The sequence below is a fragment of the Bemisia tabaci genome, chromosome 7 (assembly GCF_918797505.1).
Source record: "Bemisia tabaci chromosome 7, PGI_BMITA_v3".
Lineage (NCBI taxonomy): Eukaryota > Metazoa > Arthropoda > Insecta > Hemiptera > Aleyrodidae > Bemisia > Bemisia tabaci.
Window position 1 is genome coordinate 47,825,651 of NC_092799.1, and position 21,002 is coordinate 47,846,652.

Sequence of the window (21,002 nt, forward strand, 5' to 3'; positions counted from 1 at the left end):
TGGGATCGAATGCTACTAAGATTTCATGCAAGTTTCTTCGCCTCAAAAGAGTGAAAGAGACTCAAATTATGTACTTCAACTTTCTTGTACACATTCCACTGTTCAGACTTTTTCTTTCTTTCTTTCTTTCTTTTTTTATGTAAAAATTGAGCATGTATAAAAATTATTTTATTAAATAATTGTAGAACCTACAAAATTTTAGCGGCAATGTATCCAAAAAGTGATTTGTTCCACTGGGGTCCTCAGTGAACTGAACAAAATGGAACACAGGGATGAGATAAACTGAGAGACTAAATAAAGAAAAAACAGCAAACTCACATCAGTACAGCTCATTGGTGCAGTTACACACAATGACAAACCTTGCAGCGGGGCTCTGAACTTTCTGAGCGATTGTTTCTTTTTAAAACTGTAGGTTTAGTTTTGGAGCAGATTAATGAGTATGTATCTCAAATAGCAACATCCTTCTTTCCCCCTTTTTTTCCAAAAAATAAAGGCAGTAGGTACCTCATTGAGGTAGAGGTATTTTTCTTTTTCCTTTCTTTTTTTGTGCAGGATCTGGTCACAGGCCAAAACATACATTGTCTAATTTGCTGCATGCTGAGTAATTTCCTTTCTATTTGTGTGTACGGGTATGTTTATGCGTATTAAATCAAATAAAATAAATACACTTTTTTTCTTTCTACTCATTGCCACCCTCAACACACATTTAGGTTGATGATATTTGACATACATAAAAAATACATATCGACGGTGCGGTGTAAGTCGGCAATCACATAACTCGGTTTGCGACGTTGCAGACTTCCTGTCATACTTTATTTTTTAAACGGAAAACTACTCAACAGCAATTCTTTAAAACTGCCGTGATTTTTCTTCTCTGTGCAAAAAAATTCTGCAAAAACTTCAAGGAATGATGTCAATTTGTTCTCCTTTAAAAAAATAACATAGAGGCGGAGATTTTCAGACACCGCAAACGAGTTATGTGATTGCCGACTTACACCGTCATGCAGTGCCATAATAATTTGTTACAATTTCACGAGGCTCATCAAATATTTTTGACTAACATTGAAAATCATGAGTACTATATGAAAATGCATGGCCTGAACCACTATTTTTCAGGTAAACATAGAAATATTTGGACCCCAATTTTTTTTTGTTTCCATTTTTATGTGAACGGTGCCCAGGTGTGAGTGGAGACCTTGTGAGGAAAAAAACCATGGCAATCAACATGTTAAAGCTCATCAAATTGAAACGTAAATTAAAGAGTGAACCTAATTCACTCTAATTTTTTCCAAGATAATCTTTTTTATTTTGCATGCATTACCACTTCAAGATTGAAGGTTTATATGCGACTAACTGGATGGTAAAAAGATTAACAAATAAAACTCATAAATTATCATATATAAGAAATATGAACAACAACATACCTTATCAAATTGAATGTAAGATTCCACTGACAAAACCAGCATCTCTCACTTCGTGATCACCGAAATATCTGTCTCTATATCGTGCACAGTCACTGAAGCTAAAATGTGTTAATTTAGTAAAAGCACTTTTGGAGAGACTATTAAGAGGATACTGTCCAGAAGGGAGCTCTATTTTTACGGTGTATTTAATTTTTGGTTGAAAGCAGACAGGTTTTGATAAGTTGATAATTTGGGAGCTGTTGTACTCTACAATATTCTCATATTTTGTTTGATTTATCTCCTCATCAGCTTCATTCTTTATGCACAGTACTAATTGCTCTTTATAAGTGTTTGGTTGGCCGCGATTAATAACAAAATCAATTTGCGAAGCAAGTCGAGTGTATACTTCAAATCCAGTCACCAGTGTTTTTGAGCTGGAACTGACAACACTGAACATGGAGCCACCGTAAGTCCATGTGTTTTTTCTGCTGAGTACGGCACGGGCGCATTTTTTTGAAGAAAATACGTAAGTGCGTCTTTTCTCTATGACTGGACAGAAATCCCATGGGAGAAGACTGACTAAACTTTGAGCTTTCTCAGAAATTTCTGGAGTATTTCCAAGACTTTCTTGCTGTTCAATGTGCTCCTTGATTAGTTTTACTTCTTCATCACGAAAGATGTTAACTTTATTCAAGACCTCTTCCAATTCGACTGAAGACAGTGTTAATAAACGAATTTTGGAAAGAAGGTTAAACTTATCTATTACAGCACGAATATTAGCTGGCGTTGCAGGGACGTTTTGAAGATGACATTCATTTTCTGACCAGGACAGAATGATTTCCAGGAGTTTTTTTTCACAGGTATCGATGAGGGGCTCATTTATAAATCTTCTTAATGTTCCAATTGACATGTGCTCACTGTCATCCCACCATACATCCTTGCTGTATTTACACATTACCTATAATTCAAAAGGAAACGGATAGATTTTATTATAAACATCAAGATACATGAAAGAATATTCTGAGACAAAATACTTTGTATCCAGCTACATGCTACATACTTCATTATAGAATTATAAATAGACTTTGAAAATTGTGACTCAAAATCTACTAACTACCAGGTCTCCTTAATAATTACTGTATATAACTTAAATTTAGTCTATCTTAAGTTCAATACTAGTTTCACTAATTTTATTAAATCATTTTGTATCAATTAAACAGAACACTGCAACACCCTGCCCTGGGAGTAGTTCAGAACATATTTCCACATTTTTACTGACAAAAATAATGTTGTGGCAACATTTTTACAGCACTTGCTGGATGAGCAGTTAAGATAGTTGACTCATTTTTTCTAAAAAAAAAAAATTGATTTTTCCGATGGCAAAATCTTGTCAATCAAAGTCAGAAAGTATGTAAGAGAAACAACGGCCTTGGCAGGCTTCTTAGTCAATTAGTTTTCCCTACCCGCCCTATGTTGTTCATAATGTTAAAACTGTGAAACAATTGAGCCGAAGCACTGAGATTGAAATTTCCATATTTTCATATCATAGCGACTTTTACATTGACGTTTGAGGTGCAATTTGACTCAATTAGACTTTTGTTTTGTCAAAGCACCGGAGGTTTGAATTTATGTGTCAAGAAACATTAAATATTTTGGTTAGGAGTTAATATCAGTAATTTTTGTTGCGCAAAATGTGATCTACGTAAAATTTTGGTGAAGGCACATGTATTAGAATGTTTGAATTTGTACAGTGTCTACTGGTCTAATGATGTCCTTTATTACTGAGTTGAGGTTTGGCATCTCTGACTCTTTGGGGCTGCTTAAAAGGGATTAAATTACAAATAAAATTGTAAAAACCAAATTCACAGAGACGGTATCTTTTGAAAAACAGATAGATGACTTCATTCTTAGCTAATAGTTAGTAGCCTCAACCGTCAAGGATGGAGCAGCCAGTGCACATTCGTGCATCGCTGATCAATGAGACAAAGATGAGAGAAATCACAGCATGTAGAAATATGGTGCATGACGTTATCCTGGTATTTTCCTGTAGAATAGTTCCTTGGGTAATTTATTACATAAAAAATGGCATAAAAAATTTAAACTCAAGACAATACATTGAATTTAACATTGGCAGGATCAATTTTGAAAGACTATTTTACTCACCTTAATACATGAACTTAAGAGAGTTTCTTCATTCAAATTTTCTGCGACACATAGGATGTCCCAAAGTGTATTTGTGCGAAGATTCTGTTCCAAGTACTTAACGCACAAAGAACTGAGGTGAGGTAGCAGGTACTTTTTTGCCGCATATAACACGCAGCCGGCTTCTTGCACATTAGCAAAACGGACATTATCTTCATAAAGATATCTGAGAGGAAAGAAATACAAGAATTCATAACATTATTTGAATGAAGGTCAACCATAAACAAAAGATTACTGGGAAAAAAAAGAAAAAAAAGATGAAAATTTGAATTCAATTCCATCAAAACATTTAAAATTATAGTGAAAGTTGACACAACTGCTTATATTGATCAAGCTTTTTTTATTTTCTATTCTGGAGAATCAGAGATACTTTGAGTGAACTTCAGTACCAACTGCAATCAAATATCTTACAAGATATGAGCTGCTCATCCCTACTGTCAAATCATTCGCAAAAAGTAATAAATCGAGAGAACAAGCATAATCAAATACGTAAAATATTCGCTTCGTAAAGGAAATAAGAGATAATCATGAATAATCAAAACCGGTAAAAAATATTTACCCATACAGATCACCTAAGCCCTTGAAAAGTATTCATGTTTTTTCAAGACTGACATGCTCCTCAGAGGAGGGTTAGTTGCATTAAATAAAGAATTAAGTTTAAATGTTCACAGACTATAGACCAGCAAAAAAAGAATAAGATCCACCCAGACACCAAATTTCCAAGTCCAATATATTATCAGAATGTATTGCTCTTCAAAGTAGCAGCCTATGACGTTATCCACCTATCAGCAGAGCTATCAGTGCAGAAGAGGGTGTCACGAATTGATGAATAAAAGGTGGGAGAGACCATAGTTTGTCCTATCAAAAATGATGAGGGCGTGGACCGAAGTTTTTGGAGGGTGATATCTCTGTTATTACTGGACATAGAAACAATGAATTTGAGCAGATCTTATTATTTTTTGCTAATCTAAAGCTAAAGCGTCAAAACATGATTCTGAGACTAGCTGTTAAAGCTAATTAAGCTTCAACCAGATATGTCTCCATGGTAACAGAGTTCTATATACATACGCATTGTAACGCTATAAACCCGTGTGAATAAAGTCATATCCACAGCATTATTATAAATATTATTATTATGAAGTTGAATAGTTATTCAATAGTTCTGATTGTTGCTAAATGTACGCAACACCAGCCAAACTGACCTATTAAGCAGCAAAAAACTAAATTATTCTTTACTGGGAAGTAGTTTCAAAATACAGTCTTTTTTTATACAATTACTAAATGCCTACTTCTGCTAAATTTTTTCTCATATGATAGAAAAAAAAGGGAGACTCACTGCAGCATGAGATGAAAAGTATGCGGTGCTATGTCTGGAACTCTGATGGGACGATTACTTTCAGAAGTGGCAAGCAGGCCGAAAAAAAGAGCCTCAAAAACAGGGCTACTTGCTGCAAGGACCAACTTGTGACAATTTATTACCTGCAAAAATAAAAAGTCTAAAATGAAAGTTTACACTTTACTTGCTAAGGAGTGAGAATTTTTAATTAAGTTTACATAAATTTTATCTCCAATGATAAAATGCTGCATAGTTGCGAAACCAAACTAGAGTTGGGAAAAACATACTTTCTGCTTCCTTCAGAGTGATAATTTATCAAATTTCTCTTGCAGGCTGAAAGAGGCAGAGGCAAGAAATTTCTGCTGAGTTGTAGTATAATTTACTCTTTGATAAAAATTCATAAAAATACTAGAAAGTTGCTTCAAAAGTTCAAAAAATCATTTTGATAGGGAGAAAAAGCTAACCAAACTTCTACTAATCAAAAGCCATCAGTCAAGTGGCCAAAACAGGGCAAAACCTAAAGCTAAGGTCTGCCGATCGGTAGATCGCGTTTCTCCCGCTTGGCTGCGTCATCAGAGCCCACCAAAAATATCATTTTTAACAGGTTCCACTTTTAGGATTTTTCAAAACAAAAGTTTTTATGATGCCATTTACTATTGAAAAAAGCTGAAAAAATTCATGGGCTAAGCTTAGTTCACTCAATACTTTCAGAAAAATAAATTTTAAAAAATGGATGTCACTGACCCCCGGACAATAAATTATGATGGCAATTGACAAGCCAAACTTTGATTCTTACCTTATAATGTTCGTCAAATCCAACAATGAAAGTGCAATCTGTCCATTTGGATAAATGATGGAGAGTTTTGAACCTTTCACAAATAGATGTTTTAGAGTACTGCCAATCCAGGTTATTCGCAGCAATTAAGGCCATCTGCAACATTTTTTTTTTCAAGTAGAAATTTTAAATTTTGTAGAAAGTTGAGAAAGTGTCCGTCATTTCAATGAGAAAACTAATTAATCAATTTCTCAGGCCTGTCTTACTTTTAAATTAAAGATGGAAATCGAATTAAGGGCCAATTGATTTGATTTTTCCATAATTTTATTGGAGTTCACACCAAACAAGTTTGTACACTTATAGACGGTGACTGAAGATCTGCCATCTTCATTCTTACATTTACTTTCCATGCTACAATGACATCAGACAAAGACAATCTTCTGTTGCAGTTGATCAGTGTGTACAAATATTTGGCGTTGACACAATGTGATGCTTGAATATTTTTGCATCATCTACTTAGTGATCCACTCAAATTCTTGTAAGTTTGTCATTGAGGGAAAAGCTATTACAATAAAGTGTCAAGCTCTCACGAGCATGTGTTCTCTTTTTTATAGACTGATTCAATTTGAGAGGGCTACCAAAAAAAAAAAAAACTCTGTCTGCCTCGCTGAACTTCAACAAATTATTTACAAAAAGGAAGAATAAATTGACAAAGATATTGTGAAATACTAAAATTTGAGGTTGAGACAGCATAACCTACTATCACTGTGCAACAATATTATGAGAAAAATGGGACACAATGCTGAATAGCACAACCAAGGTCTTGTCTTGGTTTAGAAAGGAAGACCTTAGGAGAGGTCTATTGTTTCTATTTGACATGTGCACAGCAAGAATTGGACTACTCAATTTTGGTCCGGAATTCCACAAAAAGTGTAAGGACTGAGTAATTCAGAAAAATTCAGAGTTGGTTGGCAAAATAATTTAAAAGGGAGATCTAAAGAGCTTAAGAGGGACTTATAAATCTTGTCCAAAGCCTTGAAAAGACTAAGGCAGAACGACCAAGAAAAAGACTCTTTTGGATGGTTTCGGTGCAACTAAGAGAGGTTATAACTATGCTGAATATTCATTCTATGTCATTAAAAACCTATCAACAATTTTTTGGTGATAAGAAGATACCTAATTAGAGGAGTATTACGGAGGACAAAGATGAGGAACCCTTGAAGAGAAAGAAGTAACCATGCCCAGAGTAATAGTTAATGAGTAAGATATTACCTTCAAGAGTCAGTCAATATTGGCATACAAATGTGAGGAATAACAGTATTTTAAATGGAGTTAATTAATTCAGGAAGGAGTAACGGTTCACAAATAATTTAGATCAAGAAGAGGAGAAGGAAAAACATTGAAAACTAAAATCAAAATATTTACAAGTGAGGCTCACCATAAACCTGTGATTCAACGTTGACAAATTTTCTAACCTACGAACAAAATCATGTGTTTCCAAAGTGTTCCTGCTTCTTGTGTTTTTGTACATTATGCACTTGTGTATCAAGAAATAAAGATGTAATAATTGAAATTCAGCAGGCATAGAGCAGGTCCAAGAGTTTATATGTGCTGAAATTATTTCATCAACCAACGTGATTCATATGTCGTAGAATTTACTGTGTTTTTTTAACATGTTGAGACAAAGTTTAGGTGTCTGTCGAACTTTAGTGTCAGTGGGAGCGAAGAATGAACTCAGATCCTGTGGTCATGGATCAGTTTCAACGAAAATTTTGTTTCAGAAACGATTTTATGCAGGTAGTATCTCCTTTCAATTCTGTTGTATCTTGGTCCTTCTTGCTGTGTTAAGGTGATGTGTCAAGCTCAAGTGACATGGTCGGACTGGCATGCAATATGTTACATCGATTAGGTCAAAAATCTTGGCAGATTTTGAATTTTCATTCATTTACAGGACGATAGCCCCTGTGCATGAACCTAAAGGATCATTCTATACCCAAAAATTGGCAAAATACAGAGAAATGAAAGTAGAATAGTGTTGGGAAAAAACCTTGCATTCAATACAGAAATTGATATCTAAGTACATTGAATGCGAGGTTTGTTTCCTAACACTATTCTACATTCATTTCTCTGAATTTTGCCAATGTTTGGGCTCAGACCGATTTTTTAGGCTAATATGCAGGAGCTATCGTCTTATTTTTGGCTAAAAATCCAAAATCTGCCAAGATTTTTTACCTAATCGATGCAACTTATTGCAAGCTGGTTTGACCGTGTCCCTTGAAATTGACTAATCACCTGAAGGATGAAATTAATTTACAAACATTGGCTGCGAGAAAAGAGGCTGTATCCGATAAATCGCATCTTAAAGTGTGCATTCATGCTAACATCCGGTTTGAAGCTGATTTCATAGTCTAAGTACATAGAAAAGTGCTGTTTGGAAGAGATGAATTCACTTCAATTTGCTTTTAAATCAGGTCTCCAAGTTCACACGACATTTTCAACATGAATTCATGGATATGGAGCACATCTTAATCAGGATCTAATCGAACCTGATTTTAGGTGTTATCATGCGCATCTCTCAGTTCAGATCCAACGTTACTGCAGACTCATCACTTTGAATTCTGTGTTGAATTGTTCCTTAAAACATTGCCACCAGCTAATTCTAAATTCCAACTGGTGACTCAAGACTTAACTTGAGATCTTAGTTGTTTTTTAAGTTAGTGCTGAACAAATTATTATATTGAATACCCTTTAAGAGCTTTCCATGCATTGTGTCAGACTGAAAACCAGATTTACAAATCCTTCCCTTCTACTCTGTCCCTGTCACAACTTGTCTCATGAGCATCTTCCCCCCTCCTCCCCCCATTTACCCCTAAAGTTATGCCGTTGTATCTCCCACTGCTCCCTCCAATTCATACAAAAAAAAATTCACATTGAAACCTATACCCTAGACCAATTTGGCACTGAGACTCTCGGTTCTTGAAGGAAATGCAAAGAAACAAGAAAAAGTAAAAACAGCGACACAGGTGTGCAGAAGGTTCCAAGACTTCCACCAAATTTAATTGATCCTCATCCATTTTCAACCAAAATTTATGATCTGTTCCCTTTGTTATTTCACTGTAGTTCCACCGCAATTGCAACTGTAGCCAGTACGTATTCAAATGCATTTAAAATCAAGAAATTCCTATCTCATATTTTTTCAGCCCCACCAAAAAGATTCTACAAAAAAACCGGCGTGCTATACAATGATGGAAGCTATGAAATCACATTAGATAATAGAAAGTTGAAAACTCCAGCTGGAACATTATTCAAAGTGTCCAATGAAGCATTAGCTCTTGCTGTGGCTACAGAGTGGGATGCTCAGAAGAAAGTCATCAACCAAAGCAGCATGCACTTGGTAAGGTAAATCATTGTTACTTTTACGATCAGTTGATTAGTGATGAATCAAAATAAATAACTTTTAATGCCTGCTGAATTGGCGTATCACCTAAAAATTTACAAGAAAGTTCTTTTGCCATTATTAAAGATGTTTCAGCACCTGATGGCCTGCATTTGAATTGATAATTTTTCTGTGTCAAAATGTTTGATGAATACTGAGTTTTCCTCCCATATCAGTAATCTACTCCCGACAGATAGGCCAATCAGCCCCTGAAAGCGGACAGCTGGGTTGGTCGCAAAAGATCACCTATCTTGGTTTTGGCCTTGTTTTTTCTGAATATGTTCGTTTCCTGAGGCTTCAATAATCCAGGAGAGATCTTAGATCTTAGATTCACAATCCTCTAAAATACTGGAATATTTTGTTGTGTACTCAGGCGGTTTGGTAAATAGACACAGATAGCAGCAAGGCAAGCTTCAGTAAACGAAGGTCTGCTACAGTATTCAGGAGTGTGTATTCATCCTGAGTGTAAGCTAATCGCCCTCAATACATTTCAATTTAATATTTCTTAATTTGTTTGTGTGTCCGTCAGACAGCCCTATGTAGCACATGTATAGACAATCCAAACCATGTAACGAAGGAAGATCTAATTCAAAAAATTATTTCATTTCTATCAACTGACACAATTCTCTTTCACTCTTCAGTAAGTATAACTGTTTTGCAAGTTTACTTTATTTTTAAATACTCTCCATTCCTTTACTGAGTAAATCAGTAGGCACTAAAATAAGTGATGGATATTCCTGAACTAGATGTTACATTAAGTGGTGTGTTGTTCAGTAAATGAAATAATAGACTCTTGGTATCCAAGAAAATACACATGATCGAAGTATATAAATGTGAGCTAAAAATGTGGAGAGTCTAAGCAATTCTATTTCGCCAATTTTAGTCATAATTTCTTGGAAGCTCTGCTCCGAAGGATTCCAAGGGTGTTTACTGAAAAAAATACATGAACAAAGAGTTGATGAAAGCTGAAGAAAATAAGTCTGAAAATCACCATTAGTACCATTAGTACCATGAAATAAATTTCATGGTACTAATGGAACCTATTAGACATTTAATTCGGCCCTGATCTTTAAGAATTCGGCTAATATCTAATATAACTTCGGGCTTATCCGTTTTATTGCATGATCCTCTCTGCCATTGTCATTTGATGTGAGATTAGACTTGTGACCCAACAGAATTCTCCTAGTCTTGTTGTAAATTTTTCTTCAGCTCCCAGTAACCAGCGTATGTATCTTGAAGGTTGATAATATCAAATCAGCTTGAAATGGTGCATATAGTCAGGTCTCAAGTTTTAAATTCTTCCGTACAGAAGAACTAACTTCTAAAACTGTATTTTTAAAACTCATAAAAGCAACTAGATACCCATGTTTTTTTTCTTTTTATCAGTGCTTACTTGCTTCTCTCTTACATTGATGTTAAGGTTTTAATTTCCAGGAAGATGATGAACTTTACAAGTTCCAACAGTCTGAGTGGCAGCCAGTTGTTGACAAATTCAATGAAAAATTTAGTGTTAATTTAGCCCCCTCCCGTCATTTAGGAATGCCGCAAGTTTCAGATCAAGATCGAAACACCGTTCAGAAGTACTTAGCCTCCCATAATTTTTGGGCAATCATTGGTAAGACATCAACAGTATTATCTGTAGGTTTAAATCTTACCATTTTGCGGGGAAAACAAAGTCAAGAAGTTCCAAGTTCACTGACGAGTGCGATCTGCTGATGAGGTCTAAAAAGACCCAAACCAGTATGGATCTCTCGCCGTGACTCCAACTTAATAATCCAATGCAAACTGCCTGAGCTGAACAACATGAAAATATTAGAATCTCAGTCCTGGCACATTGGCTGAGGTATTCCACGTTGTTTTTATTTTGAACAATGCAGGGTCAGGAAGAAACATTATTTATTGAGAAGCCTGCCAAACCTGCTATGGTGCAGGATGTGATTAAAGTAGACTTTTGTCTCTCTTTTGAACAGGAAATTCAAATATTTCATAACCAATACTGAAGAAAAATGTCAATATCTTGGTTAGGAGTCGATTTCAGTAATTTTTGCCGCGCAAATTGTGTTCTACGAGAAAATTTTAAGAGGAAACAAGCATCTGCCGGCCCATTATCGAAAGCTTTTAGCAGCCCCATAAGGCATCAAAATTCTATATATTGCACAAGTAAGATTGGGCTTTATTTTGTCCTGGCTATATTTGTAAAGGCAAAGTTTTAATAATCAGGTTGTAAAATCCTGTAATTCATACCTTGCCTATCGGTCCATTGAGATAATCAGGAGGACGATTACAGATTTTTTTAGCCATACTGATTTATTGAGGCTCTATAATATGGCTGTCAATTCAGCTGGCTCAAACTATTGCACACATTGTAATCACAATTTTTGTGATGATTTATTATCCTGGAGACTCTCTTTTTACAAAAATGAATCTGCCTTAGACCTAGACACTATCAAAATTTCATAGGAAAGAACTCATTTAATTCTCTATTATAGCCAACAGATATTTTAACTTTATGTTTTCGTTTTTTTTCTTTTCAAGGTTTCAGTTTTGCTGTAGAAAGTCTCAAATCAGTGATACTTACGTTAACTTGTAAGGAAAGATTTATAAGCGTGGAGAAGGCTGTACTCCTCTCACGGTTAGAAGAAGAGTTCCAAGTAAGTTTTGAAAGTTGGGAAAAGTTTTTACTCCCTCTAAGTTTGATGGGAGATTACTCGTTGTTTCTTGTGAGAATTAGCTTGGTTCAGTTAGAAAAGCTCTCTAGTGCAAATCTCCGCACAATCTTGTCCCTGTTTGAGTTCAGCATGTTACATCTAGCAATTTCTAATTTTCTAAAATCCATCCAAATTGGATTTGACAAAAAAAATTGAACAAAAAAAGTATATGCATTTTTAAATTACGTTTTAGAAACTCATACTTCAAAGTTCAATTATTTGTGTTAAATTTCTCCAAGAACCTCTAAGGAAGAACATTCTATGCTCTGTTTTGGTTGCAGAAAATACCAATTACATAGTCTTCTAAACAGTCGACATATTTTTAACTGTGAACACAGTTTTTTTTTCTTTATTTATTTCAGAGATCTCTAAGTTCATAACTGCAGATCTGGCAATGAACTTTCATGTATCGTAAAAATAGAAGTAGCAGCATTGGATATTCTTCCATCAAGCCTTCTTTAAAAAATGTTTCATTTCGAAAATGTTCATAAATGTTTGTCTCTCCGCCATGGCCTTACTAAACATTGGAATTACCAATCTCGAATCTGCCACTTCCTTTTTTTATCAAGAAGTTTACCTACTTTCCTTTGTGATACTTTAATTGAGATCGATTTCAGATTTTTTCGTAGGCTTGATTTGTTCAAAAACTTATATCTTTTTTGAAAAAAAGTGCTTTAACTTCTCCTTACAGACGGGACACTGGGGAAGAGTTGAGTGGGCCCACGATGTAAGCCAGTTGGACTTACAAGCCCGCGTCGCTGCCGCCATTATGTTTGTCTACCTGAATTCTGTCGAAGAAACTGTCAAGATGAAAAAATCAGCTCCCATTACGTGAGAATTACGTGTGTATCAATGTATTGCCAGTCAAAGATTAAGGCTGTTGAGGATTCACCAAGATCTCCGTTGCAGTTCCTGTATTTTGTATTGTATTCTACAGAATTAGGGTAATGTTTACCAAATGGGTGCTTTCCTGACCAGAATTTTGAACTGAAAAAGCATGAGATTTGTTGAAGTCATACTAGAATACTTTTAATTTCTTATCACTAAGTACCCAATATTGAAAAGGTCTTCATTATAAAAATAACGTGTGAGGGGGTCAGAGATTATTACCTCTGACTTGAATGTAGTTTGTATTATAAATATCCACTTTTTTTTTTTTTTTTTTGGGGGGGGGGGGCTCGATCTGTGAAAAGGTTTCTGTGAAAGTTATTCGACTGAGCTATTTCAAGACTTTCAGGTCATATTTTGCAAAAATTCAGTGTGCATTATGAATACGAAAACAAGATGAAAAAATATGGCACCTCAAGTAAACTTTCAAACCTTAAATATGTATTAAAAATATGGAAACCGAAACTATAAATAAAGCAATGTAAAAAGTGTGGTGGTAATGTTAATCTATTGAATGATTTGTCTCTCCTGTAAAAGAACCTTGGAAATACCCCAAATATACCCCCAGAATTGGGGTAACTTCGCTGCATAGGCGATAGGCACAAGTATTTAACTGTAACTAAAAATAGACAGTACATTTAAAGATTCTGTTTTTCTTATTTTATGAGAGTAATAGCTTTAATTACTCTTGCTATCAATAACAACAATTTATTTTCAAATATCATAACAGAAACAGCTATAAAAATCAGTTTTTGATTCCTGGATAATTAGTTTGAAACAACCGGAAAGTGTTAGTTTTTTTTGTTTTAAATTTGGGCTGCATATGTTCAACAAAGAATTAAGGCTTGGAGGACAAGGCGCATGAGTGCAGTTTTTGCTATTTCGATAAATATGTGTTTGAAGTTTCAAAATTACTCGCAAATAGATACTTATGGCAGAAATAAAGTTCAAACTGACTTTTTGAATTGAAATTTGGGAGCAAATTTTTCACAAAACATGCACTAAGACTAGTTTTACTGGAAATCATTAATATCTCAATTTTTTCAGAAACTCCTTTTAGGTACCTTGTCCTCCAAGCCCCTCACATGAGCATTATAGTTTTGCCTCTCAGAAGCGTAATGCTCCGTCAGGGAACTTCAGTGATTTTCCTTCACTTTCCTTGGTATTATCTCGAACAATTTCTCAAGATTGTTGGGCAACTCTTCTATTATAAAGAATTTTGAAACATTACCATTCCTATTCATTTCCATTTCAAACATTACCTAGATGCCTTTTGGAATTTAATAGATTTGCTGCGACTACTTTCTCTTATTATACATCCTCAAGAGATACCTTCAACTCTAGTCCTCTTTGCTATTTTTTCAAATTTAGTACAAATGTTCAGACGAAGAATTATTTTATTCACTTGGTAAAAGTTTCTCAGTTAGGCTTCGAGACAAACTGATGGTGCAAGGGACTGTTCATGAAATACATAATGTTCTAAAAGTGGAGGGGGTGGAGGACAGCGATACATCAATTTTTTCTCACAAGTCAAAGGAAAGGTACCTGTGTCACAAAAGCTTACAAGGGGGAGGGGGAATCGAAAAATTCGAAATTTAGTGTATTTTATGAACAGCGTCAAAGTGGGAAAACACAGATCTCATTACAACAATTTAAAATCTCATGTTTCCTTTGATTTTTTTAAAAAAAAAAATGAATTAACATTATCGCCTGAAATTTGCACATTTTTTTTTTATGGGCTGAAGGAGAATCAGTAAAGATTCCTTGACGTTATGTTTATTGTTGGCCTTGTAACGAGTGGGTAAAATGTGACAAGTGATTTGGAGTGTTGCACATTGATGTTAGTGCTTTTAACTTTTTTTTAAAAAAACGCTGATACTTAGCTTTCTCATACACAAGCAAAATGGTTTAGAAATTTGAATTAAGTCAAAGAAGTGATGTATCTATTGTTGTCTGACTCCTTTTTCATTAGTTTTGCAAGTAATGGTTGACCCTCTCATTACCAGGCAGGATTCTTTGTGCCTAAGCCCAAAATGGAAATCTGCTGTGATGCAAACAAGTTGAAGCTGTCAGAAAATGGCTTAAGTTGTAGTTCAGATCCTTCTCAAAAGGTAGAAGTACAAACGTGAATGCTTCAAAGTTGAGGTTTTTAAATTTAGTGGAAATGTTGCCTGAAAAAATACGGTTTTCCTGAATGCACAGGCTGCGTTCATGGTAATGAAAGGGTAAAAGGTAAAAACGCTCAAAAGATTATTCAAGAGGGTACAAACCACTACATTTATAGGTTAGGAAAATAGCAGGACTACAATAACCAAGTACGAAAATAACTCCTTTTATTCTTACTGTCAAAATACACGGAAATTACAAGAAAAAAAAAAAAACCTCATTGGTAACGGATAGTTTGTTTTTTCATTGTTTGGGGACTTCTTGTCCCGAAATTCCATGATGAAACCTGGGAAATTGGGTGTTGCACTTCAAAGTCTCAAATAATGTTGTGCAACATCGAGATAACGTAACGCTATTTTTAGTGTGCTGGGCACTTGCACTTCAAACATAAATGGTGAACACTTGAAAGAAGAGAAAAAGAGGGGAACTTTCACAAACTGTCACATTAAAAGCGTTTTGTTAAACTTTAAAAAATTCTAAAAAAAATTCTTTCTAAAATTTGTTAAACTTTATCAATGGAGAGAGGGAGTACTCAGGATCGAATTGGGAATTTAAGTCAGGCTCTCTGCTCAGCTGTCCAGATACCCTTCGCAGGCTAAGAAGCTGCTAATTAAAATTTTGTCTTAGTCAATGAGACAAAATAATGCAGAAATGGAGTCACGTCATTCGCTGATCGGGCCTTGTTCACTACTGTTCTTTTTACGAGAGTATACTCAATACCACAGGAGACGCTAGGCCTGGATTGGCCATACGGAACTACCAAAACTTTTCCGGTGGGCCGGTAGGTTAACGACCCCAGGCCCATGGCCACTCCGGTGGGAAAAAACGCAAAAAAAAAAGTTATGAAAGAGCAAGTGAGAAGGAAAGAACAAAAAGGAAACCTGAATATTTGAGCATTAAAGCTCTGCACCCCTTTGTCAATTGTAAAAAAAGCTTTGCTTTTTGTGAAAGGGATTGGATCACTGAAGTTTTACTATTCAAATTTTGAAACTTCAAAATTCACATCTCTTTTCCTCCTCTCGCCTTCCTCTCTCCTTCCAAAATTTAAGAAGGTCTAAGCTTGCGTTACGGAGGGAGGTGAAAAGTTCAGAGCTACATCACACAATACTGAAATTAACATGTTGCGATGATTTTCAAACTTCAGGATGAAAAACCGATGCATGATTGCAATTTTCCATTTAAAATTCATTGCCATTGGCGGAGGGGGGGGGGGGGCGCTAAGCAATTTTAATGGGGAAGGTCCAGACCTGTGTTAAAAGGAAGTGAGATGGGAGGGGTCCAAAGATTTTTGAAAATATATGTTATGCGAACAACTCACCCTTCGGCAGGAATTATTTTTGTATTGACTAGCTTTTAACTTTAGGCTGACCTACAACTTCCTTAAAGTGAATTTTTGCAGTATGAGTTGGATTGTACATTTAGGATGCGTAATAAGGAGAGGAGGGGGTAAAAAGAGGTATTTTTCTCCCTTGAATCCTCCAAACTGAATATAGGATCTTTTCATACGGACTGTATTTTGCAAAAAGAAACCAAGATCATTCCAATGTTGCTATAATGGACCACTTGACAAGGTACGAATTTCAGCATTCTGATACATGTTTCTTAACCAAAATTTCACGTAGAACACGATACGCACAACGAAAATTACCAAAATCAACTCCTGAAGAAGATATTTAATGATTCTTGATGCGCGAATTCAAACCACCCGCTCATGAAAACTCAATGCTCTACGTGATTCACATCGCGCGCCAAACGTTATCATGACAGTCTGCAATATTAAAATCTGGCAACCTCAATCTTGACGCTTTGGCTCAGCTATAGCAAATTGCTTATAGTTTGAACAACACATGATGGGAAATGAACATTGCTTGATTGAGAAGCTTGCTGAAACCGTTGTAGTGCGCGCTTTGACTCACGTAGAGCATTGAGTTTCTTGTGAGCGGGCAGTTCAAATTCCTCGTAACCAATGTGAAATAAAAACGTTAATATCTTCGTTAGGAGTTGGTTTCCGTAATTTTCGTTATGTGAATCGTTTTCTACGTGAAATTCTGGTTAAGAAACATGTATCAGATTGCTTAAATTCGTACCTTGTCTAGTGGTCCATTGTGCGATTTTTTTCACCATGCAAAAATAAATTGATCATCTAAACAAGTTTAACTATACTCCGAATAAACTATGAATTCAAGACGAAAATTACCTATTTAAATTAAATATTTTGCATGATTTCCGTTATTTTTTTTAAAAGAATGTAAGTTGCACAATCCTAACAACATTGGCATGCTCTTGGTTCCTTTTTGCAAAATGTAATCCATGTGTGAGTCAATTTAACAAACTTGTTGCAAGAACATGCTGAATGTGAAAAGCAATCAGGTAATCAACGAGTTTGCTGTGGAAAATGTATTCATCAGAGTTTTGAACTCGATTTCACCGGTCCTTCATTCACTGAGGAAGATGCACTACCGCCTAAAAACTTTTCAATGTACCTATCATAAAGACGTTGATTCAAACAGAACACATATACATTCGGCACATGAGCACCAAGTTTTACCAACTCATTTATTCGCTTCTGAAACAAAAGAGATAAAATATTCATAAATGTGTGATGAAGCAAAGAAAAAAAAAGGAAATCGGAAACTTGAATCTTACGTAGCTATTTATTGATGCAAACCAAACATAATCTACGAAAGCAAAATCTACACTGACCTCTAGAGCAGGGAAGACTGTAGAAAATAAGCCAATTTCAAAACCTGAATTTCTTCACGTTGTTCATGTTAATTGTTGAAAGAAAAAAAAGACACCCTCCATCTAGACTTGCTTTGCATTAATCTACTACACCTTTTGCAAGAGTTAGACTTGAAAAATTAAAAAGTCCTAGTTATGGTCCACTAAAAGTCAATCAATGAATGTTCTTCAGTCTTTCTTTCAGAAAAGGCACTTTTTGCATCAATGCCAGTTGCAGAGTTATCCCGTAGAAAGGCGTCTTTGAAAAGTATCCGTTCCGAGCGAAGCGCATTTGAAGCTTGGAGATAGCGGTTTCGAATATTTTGACCTCTACTTCCATATACAAGAGCGTCAAATCATCATGAAAATATGACGATGTGTTTCTGAAGATGCGCAGATGCTATATGATTGATTTTGTAAACGGAGACCAATTGGATCCATTTAGCAAAAAGGAACCAGCGCTATTACAGTGTTGTAAAATTGTTGCCTCTTCATAATTATCTAAAAAATCTCCCAGAAAAGCAAAAAATTTTGGCTTCCCACCAAAAAATTGTTACTTAATTTTAAAGGAAAATAATTGTGTAAATTATGGTACTGTGCATATAATAAATATTTTTAAAAAAAGAGGAAAAGTTGCACGATTTTGAAAGCACTGTAATTGCGCTGGTTCCTTTTTACTTAACGCGATCCAAGTATTTCACAATACTCCCTTCTACAGGCAAACTCTTCAAATAATTTCATCCCATTCATCCAAAGTTCAGCTGAATTACAAAAACTAATAGCTCAATAATCAAATAAAATCATGAGATCCTTTAACAGGTTCAGATGAAAGCATTGTCCCAAGAAAAGCTTAATTGAAACTCTAATAAACACTATACGCAACAATGTCCCAAGTTCCAAGCCACGCATCTCTGTTGCTGTGTTTAAAACTTTTCGCTAGTATATTTTTTTGAGGACAAACAGGCCAACTTAATAGCTTGAAATTTATACAGGATATCTTGCTAACACAGGAGAAAATTACATTGACTAGTTTGCCAAAGAAAAAATAAGGTATGACAGGAAGTCTGCGATGTAATGGATGAAGACATCTGGTTCTGTACTTCGGCTATCAAAATGTGGAGTATAATAATGAAAAATCTCAGTTCCATCAAGTTTTCAGAGATGGTCTCCATAGTAATTGCGACTTAGATTGTCAGAGTTTTTCAGAGGGTACTGCTTTATGAAAATTCTTAATTAGTTCTTTCTCAGTGGCACTTTTGAAACTGAGCTCATTTATGCTAAAATAGACCGACCGTTCATAATTTTCAGAATATGAATCTTTTAAGAAAATAGAGTATTTCCTTGGGAAAATAGAATGATAATACCATTAGACAATTGAATTCAGCATTTTACACAAAAATTGCTGCACCGACTTACCAGAGTAACTGCATCAGTCACAAGTGAATGTTGCGGAATAATGAGAAAAAAAAGACTTTAAGACGGGACTATCAGGCTCGCAAGAGCCGGAGCATGAAAAAAGAACACAAGGGCTGGAAGGAAACATCCTGAGAGCGCCGACCGACCTAAACATCAGGGACAGAGAAGAGAAAATCGGGAGATTTCCCCCTGAAAAATACTCACATTCATCACGACAGATGAAAACTCGACCTTGCGGTCTAAAAGCTGAAGACTCAAGTGGCGTCTCTCTGATCCGTCCCTCTTTCCATCTGGCACCAAGCTCTTCCATTGGTTGACCAAGTCATGTGACAGGGTCCTCCAATGAGAACTCAGCCACTAGACAGAGATAGGGAGGGAAATAGATTTAGCCATAAAAATTCATGAGTCAGAACTTCCTTGGATCTGCCGATGCTGATCATCAAATGTTTATAAACTGCAATCAGGCTAAACCTGACACATAAAATGAGACCAAACCTTAAAGTACAAACTTTTTTTCGGTCCAATTTTTGTATTTCATTTTTACAGGAAGTGTTGGTGAAAAAACTCTTTTGAAGGACAAGACAAACCGCAAAAATTACTCAGGAATCAACACAGTAAAATCAGCTTTTAAGTTTGAAATTTACTTACTTTTAGCGTTCTTGGACTGTGACAAAGGATCTTTGGATGTGCTCTTATTTGATCTTCGGTGATACCTTCTGACATGAGAAAATCTATCATGTGGAGAATTTTCGTCTCCCTGATTTTTGACAGTTGGGGATACGTATCACAAATTCTTCCGACCTCTGCTTCATCAATATGCAATTTCTCCATCAAAAGAGCTTCTCTTGTCTTATATTTATCCAAAATTTTCTTGTTGGCGGTCAATATTTCAGCTGACCTAGAATTCAAACATACATATACATGGACAGATCTAGCCGGAATTAGCCTAACAGAATTTTACATTGGCTAATTTTCTCCCACAACATTTTTTTGACAGAAAGCTTGACTACTTAAGATACTACAAAAAATCATGCTTCAGCCTCATTGATTCCATTGTGAAGATATGAACATTTTTTGATCTGTACAAAAGTATAATCAATTTTCCAAAGAAAATTAGGCAATATCTCGTAAAGTTGGGCAGATTCTGGTTATGGACGTTCAAATGATAAAAATACATGTAGAAGATCAAAAGACTCATGACTCAATTTTAAGTTAGCTTGAAAAAAAGCGGAGGGGAAAAAAAAACCTGACCTCCATTTTACCTACACGCATTAGGCCTATGTAACATTTGACCTTCAACACCAGACCTGCTTAGATATGACTAACAAATTTGGACCTGCCTTGTTTTTTGCCTCCAAAATTTCTTCCCTACAAAAACTTTGATTTGCAAATTTTTTTGCTTACACATTTTCCGACCTACATGTTATTCCACCACGTAACTCAACGTGAAAACTCAAGAAACATAAACGAATTAAGATGTCTGGGAAAATTATGAGTACAGCGTTTATAATTGATTTTCCGAAGTCTGAAAGTACTTTTACTGGAGTAGGTTTTGGAATGTTGATTTGCATGCATTAATTGCATACCTCGGCCAATACTGTTGGGTAAGTTTCTTTTTGTTTACTCACCACTGGGGCAAATACTAAAAAATCAATCCCAAAATATTCACCGCCAATTGTTACAAGTTGAAGATAAATAGATTGATTCACTTTAAACGTTCCATCTATGTACCATCTTCCTGATTTGGATAAGATGTTCGAATTCTTGTTTGATGCAAAAATAAGAATTAGACCAGCTTACAAAGACTTAAAGGGCAAAGACCAAACGGCGTGTAGGACAAAAATGTGTAGCAGAACATTTTTTAGGTCAAAACTTTTGTAGACAAAAATAATTGTTGGTCTAAATTATTAGATTATGTATGTGTAGGTCAAATGTCATGAGGTCTACTGCA

At 35.4% G+C, this 21,002-nt stretch overlaps 4 protein-coding genes across 7 annotated transcripts in view; 2 read left to right on the plus strand and 2 right to left on the minus strand.

Annotated features, from left to right (window-relative positions):
• Window positions 1-21,002, plus strand: part of LOC109036822 (uncharacterized) — a 319,487-nt gene that overhangs the window by 159,008 nt on the left and 139,477 nt on the right. The window lies entirely within an intron of this gene.
• On the minus strand, window positions 51-7,301 carry LOC140225160 (BTB/POZ domain-containing protein 6-A-like). 2 transcript variants are annotated; one of them, XM_072302951.1, is made up of 5 exons: window positions 7,155-7,301; window positions 5,738-5,872; window positions 4,942-5,084; window positions 3,567-3,771; window positions 51-2,361 (listed from the first exon to the last, which is right to left on the minus strand). In XM_072302951.1, exons 1-5 carry the CDS (start codon window positions 7,299-7,301, stop codon window positions 1,429-1,431), a joined length of 1,563 nt encoding a protein of 520 aa, XP_072159052.1. In that variant the 3' UTR covers window positions 51-1,428. The 2 variants fall into 2 exon arrangements, with proteins under 2 accessions (XP_072159052.1, XP_072159053.1); XM_072302952.1 differs by lacking the exon at window positions 7,155-7,301 and adding an exon at window positions 6,989-7,113.
• On the plus strand, window positions 7,319-13,978 carry LOC109035836 (ATP synthase mitochondrial F1 complex assembly factor 2 homolog l(2)k14505). Its single transcript, XM_019049637.2, has 6 exons — window positions 7,319-7,513; window positions 8,917-9,110; window positions 9,682-9,792; window positions 10,587-10,767; window positions 11,688-11,803; window positions 12,552-13,978. The coding sequence occupies exons 1-6, from the start codon at window positions 7,390-7,392 to the stop codon at window positions 12,693-12,695; spliced, it is 870 nt and encodes a 289-aa protein (XP_018905182.2). The 5' UTR covers window positions 7,319-7,389; the 3' UTR covers window positions 12,696-13,978.
• Window positions 15,065-19,977, minus strand: LOC140225161 (transcription termination factor, mitochondrial-like). Its single transcript, XM_072302953.1, has 2 exons — window positions 19,700-19,977; window positions 15,065-17,480 (listed from the first exon to the last, which is right to left on the minus strand). Exons 1-2 carry the CDS (start codon window positions 19,880-19,882, stop codon window positions 17,319-17,321), a joined length of 345 nt encoding a protein of 114 aa, XP_072159054.1. The 5' UTR covers window positions 19,883-19,977; the 3' UTR covers window positions 15,065-17,318.